The sequence below is a fragment of the Pongo abelii genome, chromosome 17 (genome assembly GCF_028885655.2).
Source record: "Pongo abelii isolate AG06213 chromosome 17, NHGRI_mPonAbe1-v2.0_pri, whole genome shotgun sequence".
In the NCBI taxonomy this organism is placed as follows: domain Eukaryota; kingdom Metazoa; phylum Chordata; class Mammalia; order Primates; family Hominidae; genus Pongo; species Pongo abelii.
Window position 1 is genome coordinate 424,247 of NC_072002.2, and position 10,651 is coordinate 434,897.

General features: G+C 41.3%; 1 protein-coding gene across 2 annotated transcripts; it reads left to right on the forward strand.

Moving 5' to 3' along the window:
• The first annotated feature begins 8,112 nt into the window (after nucleotides 1-8,112).
• On the forward strand, nucleotides 8,113-10,046 carry LOC129053745 (protein FRG2-like-2). 2 transcript variants are annotated; one of them, XM_054545783.2, is made up of 4 exons: nucleotides 8,113-8,310; nucleotides 8,572-8,649; nucleotides 8,879-8,956; nucleotides 9,280-10,046. In XM_054545783.2, exons 1-4 carry the CDS (start codon nucleotides 8,133-8,135, stop codon nucleotides 9,792-9,794), a joined length of 849 nt encoding a protein of 282 aa, XP_054401758.1. In that variant the 5' UTR covers nucleotides 8,113-8,132; the 3' UTR covers nucleotides 9,795-10,046. The 2 variants fall into 2 exon arrangements, with proteins under 2 accessions (XP_054401758.1, XP_054401759.1); XM_054545784.2 differs by having other exon boundaries at nucleotides 8,575-8,649.
• Nucleotides 10,047-10,651: the final 605 nt, after the last annotated feature.

The following is a 10,651-nucleotide window of genomic DNA, read 5'->3' on the forward strand; positions in this document are numbered from 1 at the left end:
ATTTTAGTGTTTTTTTTCTAATTTTATAAAAAATAACATTGGCATTTTTGTAGGAATTGCATTTAATATGTAGATTGCTTTGGGTAGTAGAGTCATTTTAATGATCATAGTTCTTCCAATCCATGAGCATGGGATATTTTTCTCATTTGTGTCATGTACAATTTCTTTCATCAGTGTTTTGTAGTTTTCCTTGTAGGGATGGTTCATCTCTTTGACTAATTGTATTTCTAAGCATTTTATCTTTTTTGTAGCTATTGTAAAAGGAAGTGAGTTTTTAATTCAGTTCTCAGCTTGATCATCATTAGTGTATAAAAATGCTACCAATTTTTGTACATTGATTTTTGCATGCTGAAACATTATTAAATTTATTTATCAAATCTAAGAGCTTTTTTGGTGGTCTTTAGAATTTTTGTATTTATGATATTATATAATTATCAAAGAGGGACAATTTGACTTTCCAATTACGACCACATAGATGCTCCCACCAAGACCGATAGACAGAGTCTCTAGGGAGGGCACAGGTGATGGTATTTCTTTAAGTTGGCCATATGATTATGGCTGGAAGCATGGGCCGAGAGCCACTTAGCTAAGCATTGCCTCTCAAGTTTTTCTTTCTTTTCTTTTCTTTAGACAGAGTTTTCACTCATTGTCCAGGGAGGAGTGCAGTGGCACTATCTTGGCCCATGGCAACCTCCAACTCCCAGGTTCGAGTGATTCTGCAGTCTCAGCCACCTGAGTAGCTAGGATTACAGGAACCAACCACCACACCTGGCTAATTTTTGTATGTTTTAGTAGAGACATGGTTTGGCCATGTTGCCCAGGCTGGTCTGGAACTCCTGACCTCAGATGATCTGCCCAATTCAGCCTCCCATAGTGTTGGGATTATAGGCGTGAGTCACCTTGCCCGACTCTCAAGTTTCAATGTGCCTATGAATTATTTCTGATTCCAGGCTCTCTCTTAGTGATGTGATTCTGCAGGTTTGGAAGGGATCCATGAATTGGCTTCTTTAAAAATTCTCCTCTTAATGCTGATGTTTCTTCCACTACATCCAATATAGTAGCACTCAGCTAGAGAAAGTAGGCACAGCACAGAGCTCCTGACACCCAACACTGTTACCACAACACAAATACTTTTGGCACAAAGTGGAAGCCACCAATCACCATTTTCAAACATGTCATTTTCCCCTGGCTCTTTATAGTTTAGAAAGCCTAGAGAAGGCATCAATGTTTGAGTAAGTCTGCATTTGGAAAACATATACACATGAGTTAATACAATGTTTATTGAGCATATACTATGTGTTCAGAAGTCTGTTACAGAGCAATGTTCAGGAAACATTACATGATGTGAGTTGATCCTCATAGCACCCTGGGGGTTGGGTACTAAGTTTTCTGTAATTTTCAGGATTTAAATGAAGGGCCTAGGGTTTCTATTTTTTCTTCCATTTTAAAAATTATTTACCTGGAAAATAACATGTGCAGAATAAAAGCTATATCGACAGATAAGAGGGATAGAGAAAAAAGGGTGAACTGTTCAGAGAGATGTTTTATATTTATATTTACCTTTTTGTGCCTTGTGGAGCAGCTACTGAATTTGCAGGAATGGAAAACAAGTTGCTAGGTGGGGTGTCTCTAGAAGCACTGTCTTCAATGAAAAAGAAATTATAGCCCCCAAATAAAGAATTATTTGCTTCCATTTATCTGCTCTTCCATTTTAGGAAATTGTGGGCACCAGCTCAGGAGAGGCAGCAGGAGCCCCAGCCCAAATCTCTGGTCTCCTTTAATCAGTTCTGTGAGAGAAGATTCTAGGGTGAGGCCAGACCCAGATGAGGCCATAGAAGAGGGTGGATCTGGGCAGGGCTGGAACAGAAAGTGGACCCCATGTTTCTGATGTTCATGCTGGTGGATAATTTCCAGTTCTGTCCTTCCTAAGCCTGCCCAACAGAGACTTGACTCTTAGAGCTTGTGTAATTTTAATCTGTTTTAGCCACTTCCCTGTCAATTTTTATAACACATGATGACAAGAAACTTAAGCAAAACTCTTAGGGTTTTTTAGGACAATTATATGAGAAGCTAAAAACTTGTTTTTACCAAGATAAAATAGAAATAATCACAACAATAACAATAACTCTTCTGTCTGTGAATAGCCCTTCAGGTGGAGACATCGGAACCCAAGGAACAGCATAAGGGAAATGGAGCAAATGCAGCCAAGGCCCCCTGTGCAGCTCCCTTCTCCCTTCCGACTACAGGATGCTGAATTCAGCCATTAATCCATTTGCTCTAGATGAAAACTTTCTGGACAGTAGAAACCATGAATTCTTCATCTGTTTTTCTGATGGTCATGTGATATAGTTTAGATGTCCCCTCCAAATCTCATATTGAATTTTAATCCCCAATGTGGCAGGTGGGGCCTGGGGAGGAGGTGGTTGAACCACCAGGTGAGTCCCTCATGGCTCCGTGCTGTCCTTGTGATAGTGAGTACTCTCGAGATCTGGTTGTTTAGAAGTGTGGCCCATCCCTCCCCCATCTTTCTTGTTTCTGCTTCTACCATGTCAGATGCCTACTTCTCTTTCACCATGATTGTAAGCTTCCCCAGGCCTTCCCAGAAGCAGACCCTGGTGCTATGCTTCCTGTGCAGCCTGCAAAACCATGAGCCAATCAAACTCTTTTCTTATAAATTACCCAGTCTCAGTTTTTTAAATAGCAATGCAAAATAGCTTAATACATCATATGAAAAGAAAGCAATTGATATATTTACCAGTTTGAGTATTTACCAGTTTCAGTCTCCAGACCTCTGCCTTGCTTCAACTCAAAGAACAGGAAGGGAGCAACCCCCATCTGCTGCTCCTGATTATGGGAGAATCTTCAGTTCATCTTAAAACATTTCAGTCAAAAGCCTCGTGTTTTACGTAGAAGAATGAGGGTGTCTGAAAGAATGGGTCTCTTTAATTGTTTATTTTTTCTGAGACAGGGTCTCTTTCCCTGTCATTCTGGCTGGGGTGCAGTGGCTCACTGCAGCTTTGACATTCTGTGCTCCAGCAATTCTCCCACCTCAGCCTCCCAAGTAGCTGGGACCACACGTGCACACTACCACAACCAGATAATATTTGTATTTTTGGCAGAGATGAGGTTTTGTTACGTTGAGCAGGCTGGTCTTGAACTCCTGAGCTCAAGTGATCCTCCAGCCTCTGCCTTTCAAAGTGCTGGGATTACAGGTGTGAGCCACCACACCCGGCAGATGGGTCTTAACTGATTTTAATCAGGGTACCTGAGCATGGAAGACATGCCCTTAATTTTTTTCCTAATACAATATTTGACAGTTATATAACTATGAATTTTTTATTCCTGTGATTCATAAGGATATGACAGTAAAAGGCCTTGAAAGCCTGTAGGAAAAAAAGTGCCATATTGTGCTTGAAACCATCTTTTACTCTGAAAGCAAGTGCCATCCAGATACACCTGTTGAGAAGATATTTTCTCCTGCTGCATTTTAGTCAAACAGCTGAGTGTGTCTTGAAGTTGTTTTTTGATTTTTAACAGGACAAGTGTATTTTCTAAGATCCCAAACTCAGGAGTGGCCATCGGGTAAATCACCGCTGCACACGTGGAATGCATGCGCAGCAAATACATTTCTCATCCTGAACCAGGGGTTGTTTCCCCTGGGTGCACACGGGAATCACCAGGGAGGCTTTTAAAATTACCTAAACTCAAAAGGCAATAGATAAATGAATTCAGAATCCCTGCGGTGGGACCTGAGCCACAGTGCTGTTTAAAGCTCTCTGGGTGACTATGGGGTACAACCAAGCCCCCAAACTGCTGCTTTAAATCAGCCTCTTCGGGTGAACTAGTGGCAAATGTTTCCGGAAATGAATGGTTTAAATCAGCCTCTTCCGGTGAACTAGTGGCAAATGGTTTCCTGAAATGAATGGTTTAAATTAGCCTCTTCCGGTGAACTAGTGGCAAATGGGTTCCTGAAATAAATGGAAATATTTGCTGCTGGGTTGTGCTCTTCTGATCTTACCTGCATTACCTACTTTTCCTTGCCAAACTGACCTCTGCTACATATTTTATTCCTGATTCAATCCAGTTCTACTCATACCAAATGCATAGTATGCACTAGGTGCCCTTGCATTGCTGAACCTCACTCTGGGGAGAGGACTTTGCTGAACAATAATTGCATCCTAAAAAAACTCAAAATACTGGACTCGAATGATCCTCCTGCCTTGACCTCCCAAAGAGCTGAGACTGTAGGCATGAGCCACCATGCTTGGCCTATACTCTAAAAACTTAAAACTATCTTACTTACTAAATTGATGTAAACATGGGAAGACCTAGAAGATCACCGAAGTGTTACAACATAAGTAAATACCTTGGAATATTAATATCCATCTGATGATGCCCTGAGCAAACATGTCCCACTTTAAAACAATACAAAACAGTGCTATTATTCTGAGATATAAAGTTAAAATTTTGTGCAAATAGGTAATATTTAAATTTTTATATATGTATAATATTCATGCAGAAAGACGTATACAAAGAAATCACGTAAAGTTCAATGAATTATTACAAGTGAACACGTGTGTAACCTAGAAATAGAACCAGCTTCACTGATGTCCTGGCAACCACTTTCTCTCTTTTTGCTCCCCCAAAGTCACTAAGATCTTAAGAGCTAACATTGTAGATCAACTTTGTATTATTATACATGTTTTATTACAGAAAATTTAAAACATACACAAAATAAAAGAAACAGTACAATAGGCCTGCTACCCAGGCTCAACAACAACTAATAACATGTCAATTTTGTATTATCTACACTTCAACTCATTTCTCACATAGACTTTGTTATTTATTATTATTTTTTGTGGTATAAAATGTGTGCTTATTGAAGGTAAAATCTTGGCTGAGCACAATGGCTTAAGCCTGTGTAATCCCATCACTTTGGAATGACAAGGCAGGAGGATCATTTGAGGTCAGGAGTTTGAGAGCAGCCTGGGCTGCATAGTGAGACCACATCTTTATTAATTTTTTTTAATTAATCAGGGGCAGTGGTGCATGCCTGTAGTTCCAGCTACTTGGGATGTTGACATAGCAGGATCCCTTGATTCTACGAGTTTGAGGCTACAGTAAGTTGTGATTGTGCCACTGCACATCAGCCTGGATGACAGAGTGAGACTCTGTCTCAAAAAAATAAATAAATAAAGGTTCGACCTTAACTAGCTTTTTACACATAAACACACCCATATAAACAATCCCTCTTTTAACAATAGAATTACTAAATTAAAAATCATTAATGTGAACCCATTTTTAACGCAGACTTTATCTTTTAATAAGTTTCTTTTTTTTTTTTTTTTTTTTTTGAGGTAAGATGTGCACTCATTGAAAGGTCTAATCTTGGCTGGGCACGGTGGCTCACATTCATAACCTCATCACTTTGGAAGCCAGAGCTCAGGAGTTTGAGACCAGCCTAGGCAACATAACAGGACCTCACTGGGACAAGATAGTGAGACCTCATCTCTACAACAATTTTTTAAAAGTTAGTTGGGCATAGTGGTGCACACTTGTAGTCACAGCTATTTGGGAGGCTGACTTGGGAGGATAACTGGAGTCTGGGAGGTCAAGGCTGCAGTGAGCTGTGATTGCACCACTGCACTCCATCCAGAGGGACAGAGTGAGGGTCTGTCAAAAAAAGGTACAATTTTAACTGTACGTGTTTGACACCTCAACACATCCATATAAACAATCCCTCTCTTAAAAATAAAAGTACCCAATTTAACAGTTATTAATATTCATGGGAATTACCTAGAAATTTTTTGTTTGTTTTGGTTTGGATTTTTATTGAAAGGGGACACCTAGAAATGTTTCTTAAAATCTAGATTTTGATAAAAATAAGCCTGAGTTTTTTCTTTTTTTGAGAAGGAGTTTTGCTCTGGCACCCAGCTGGAGTGCAGTGGCGTGATCTCGGCTCACCAAAACCTCTGCCTCCTGGGTTCAAGCAATCCTCCTGCCTCCCAGGTAGCTGGGATTACAGGCATGAGCCACCACATTCAGTTATTTTTTTATTTTTTGTATTTTTAGTACAGATGGGGTTTCCTTATGTTGGCTAGGCTAGCCTTGAGCTCCTGACCTAAGGTGATCCACCCGCCTTGGCCTCTCAAAGTGCTGGGATTACAGGCATGAGCCACCATGCCCAGCCAAGCCTGAGTTTTGCCTGATAATTTCTCTTTCTAAGAAAGTACATCATATGGCAGTTACAAGGTCTCTTTTATCTAAAATAAATAGAATTTAATAAATAAAAATTTAAAAAATTTACCTGAGATTAAAGGACAAATCAAAACACATGTGTAATATGCTGTCTGTAGGAGTATATTTTAACAATGACATAAATTATTAATAATCACTAAATGTTATAATAATTTATTAACTAAAATGAACAAAAATTCTATTACGATATCTATGAAAATACTTTCTTAGAGTAAAATATTCTCATATCTTGAGAGGTTAAAAGCAGCAAAGATGTGGAAGCCGATGTCTTATCAAGTACTTACTTATCAAGTAAGTAGCAGACCCCTCTTCATACCTTTTACAGAGTTATCCAACAAGCAGTCATTTACATAGAGCAGACAATTTTCCTAGCTTTCTATTGAGTTTATGTGTCAATGTTGTTACAAAATTTAACTCAATTTTCTTATAAAATTACCTGACCAAATTTTATATATCATAATATATAAAAATGTATTCAGATGTCAAATAAATTTTATATCATATTATAATATATAATGATATCATATTATGATAAGTTCCATTTACATTCAGACAATTTCACTAGGCAGTGTCTACCACTAATTCTTTTTTCGTTCCACTATTTGCACAGGCAGCACAGCTGGGAAAACACAGACTCACCCAACACAGTCTCTTCCCCGTGTCTTTCTCCTCCTCAAGGAATCAGTTCATCAGTCAATCAAGTCATTTGGGACTGGAGGCTGAGTACTCCCTAACATAGAAGGTCTCATTCCTGCATGCTTTCCTCAGCAGAGGGGGAGACAAGAAGGTCCTTTTAGGGGACACTTGCTTGGACATAGACTAGGCTAGTTGGAGGGCTCTGACCAGCAGAGACAGACTCCGCAGCAGTAGGAAGGGATGAGGAAGCTGTTCTGAACCTGGAGCTCTGCCACATCTTGTTCCGTCCCACTGAAGCAATTTTGAGAGGCTGCCCTGGAATGCGTCTTGCTGGTGGATGTTGAGAAACAACGTGGGCTTTGATGGGATTCAGGTGGTGTCTGCGGTGTGAAGACAGGAGCTGATGTTCAGAATCTAGGCTGTTTTTCTTGTGATCAGTTGATGGTTTACCTGTTTGAAACCAAGTCCATTTTCAGTAGGGAGCTTGAATAAATTCCACAGAACACAATGGCGCTCCCAGGATGACTGAGGAAGTGTGAGAAAAGGGGAAAGTTTTTCCACCTAGACTTTTTGCTGCCTCAGGAATCAGGGGCTGATTAGGTTAGCACTGGCTCAACCTAATCAATTCAATTTTATTGCATTTGATCTAATTATCTTCCCATTTTTAAGGTAGGAAGGGCCATTTCATTTGGTATTTATTTTTTCTCTTCATTTTTATTTCATCATATAGGTGTGGATCTAATACAATCAACCATAATTTAACATTTGTTGTTTCCAAGCATTTAAGAAGTTATAATATCTATGCATACAATGTTAACACTATGTATAATAAATTCTTCTTCTGGGCAAAATATATAACATATGTCAATATAGGCATGTTTAATTGTGCATCTTGAAAGGTGAACAGGATCATAAAACCTTCCAGGTAGGAACTGAAACAGAAATTGGAAGAAAAGATTCCCCGATCTTCCGATCCCTGTGCTCTCAGTTCTTTGTTTTCTTGACACTGTAAGAGGACCCTGAAAATGTCTCCCCTTAACTGTGTCTAGGTCCCCAGTAGAACTACAGCAAGAAACTTCTGATTGAGGCTCTAAGAAGCGGCAGAAATGAGAAAACTCTTCAGCCAATAAGAGTAAGCCACGCCCAGCCGAGGGAGGTATAAAAGGCAGGTCTTTCAGAATAACCCACATTCTGCCTTTGGACGTGTGAGAGAGCGCACCTTTGACTTGAGCTTCAACATGGGAAAGGGAAATGAAGACGCCGATCTCCACTGCTCCTCCATCCAGTGCTCCACTGACCAGCCCCCTTTCCAGCAGATCTCCTTTACAGAAAAGGGCTCAGATGAGAAGAAACCATTCAAAGGAAAAGGCAAGACCGCCTTCTCCCATTCCAGTGAGAAGCACACACAAAGGCAAGGTAAGGCCTTGGGCTGCTCCTGTGGAGGCTGGAAGGAGGGTTGGAATCAGGGATACTGAGCTATATGTCTTTAGTAGGGTTTTATTTTGTGATTTGGGGATGAGAAATGGCTTGGTGCTCTCAGGGGACTTTGAGAAATGTGTTCACTCGTGACACTGGCAGAAGAGCTTCACATGAAAGACTGATCTGCAAAAATGCATCAGAGATAGACTATGGGACTCTTCCTAGGGAGAGGTGACTCATCTAAACTTTCTTTTGCAGCAGGATCAGAGCCCAATCCAAACAAGGAGAATTCTGAGGAAACCAAGCTCAAGGCCGGGAACAGCACTGCTGGATCAGGTAAGATTTGGCTCTTTCAAGGTGAGAAGGGACAGGGTAGCAACACAGGCTCCCCTGGCAAGGAAACTGGGAGCTCCTTGGCAGCCAGGGCCGTACAGATCCTTGACACTGGAGAACAGAAGAGAGCTGGAGTTTGCTGGTAACCTCAGCTCCTGTGTGTCCAGGATGGACTAGGAATTTCAGGGTGTTCAGTTGGAGGCACTTTCTCAAACTTTCATTGTGTTCACAGAACCAGAGTCCAGCTCATACCGGGAAAACTGCAGGAAAAGAAAAATCAGTTCCAAGGACAGCTGCCAAGACAGAGCAGGTAGAATCTTGGTGTTTGTTGTTGTTGGTGGTGGTGGTGGTTTTTTTGTTTTTGGTTTGCCCCAAAAAGCAAATAATCAGGAAACTTTTATATGAGGCTGGAGCGGAAAGGGAGTTACTTATTGACAAGTAAATTTTTGAGATCTTGGCACTCTGAGAATATCTGGGGACTCACAAGCGGTTCAGCCTCACTTCATTCCAGTGCTGAGATGGACAGGAAGAAGTGGGAGAAACAAGTGGGGTTCACCTGGGTGCACAAGGGGTTCTGGAAATGAGGGTCTGTGGGGACTGCTCTGATGAGTCTCTCACATGCTTTCTTTGCAGGGAACTGTCCAGAAGAGGAGTGCAGCTTGACGTTGAATAAAAAATCAAGATCCTCCACCGCTGTGCACAACAGTGAAATCCAGGAGACCTGTGATGTCCACCATAGGGGACGTTCCAGGGTTCGCACTGGGCGCAGCGAGCGGCATAGATCTCGGGCCCTAGGAGTCCAAACACCGTCACTTCGAAAAAGCTTGGTGACCTCTGTGCGAGCTATGTCAGAGGCTGTTTATCAAGACCTAGCCCAGGTGTGGGCACAGCAGATCCATTCTCCACTGACCTGTGAGCAGCGGATACTGCTCACTCAGCTCCGGGGGACTCTGTGTGCCCAGGTGCAGACCTTGTATTCCATGGCCACCCAGGCAGCTTATGTCTTCCCTGCTGAGAGCTGGCTTGTCCCAGCCACACTGCCTGGTCCTGGGTATTCAGCCTTGGAGAGAGAAACCCATCCCTTCCCTGGGCAGGAGATAACTGAGCCTGTCAGTGGATCAGATAAGGCTAAGCTGGGAGCACCCTGACCCTATTCAGCAGAGATGCAGCTCTAGGAATGAGAACAAGGACCTGCTTCTTCTCAGATTCTTCCAGATGACCAGCAGTGACAATTTTAGACACACTGTGTTAATAAATGACAGAACCTGAAGAAGTCATAGGAAAGAAACTTGAGCGGTATACTCAGAATGCTGAGCCCTGCATTTTGCAGACCGCTAAGGCTATAGACAAATTTGATATTTCATGTTAGACATTTGATGCCTTTTGGATGTCTGATGACAGTCGTGCATTTCTATATAATCAGAAAAATATTAGATTGTAATTGTGAATTTGCATATTTTAGATTGTAGAAAAGTAAATATAAAATTATATGCTCTTTTTTTTTTGAGACAGTCTTGCTATGTCACTCAGGCTGGCGTCCAGTGGCACAATCTTAGCCCACTGCAACCTCTGCTTCCTGGGTTCAAACAATTCTCATGCCTCAGCCTCCCAAGTAGCTGGGACTACAGGCATGTACTGCCATGCCTGGCTAATTTTTTTTCTTGTATTGTTAGTAGAGTTTTGTCACGTTGGCCAGGTTGGCCTCGGACTCAAGTGATCTGCCAGCCTCCGCCTCCCAACGTGCTGGGGTTACAGGCATGAGCCGCTTTACCAAGAAATTGCTTCTCTTTTAATCCAGAAAATGTTGTAGGCTCTCACTCTTCCAGCCTGAACCCATGGAGTACTACTATCCACAAACCATTAGTAGCACTCCCTGTGGGAAAATGTCTATACATTTTTACAGTTTGATATAATTATAGTAAAATTACTATGCAAGCTGTTTACTTTTAATATTTCTACATAAAATTTAAGTCAAGATATATTAAATGGTAAATGATTGTACTTA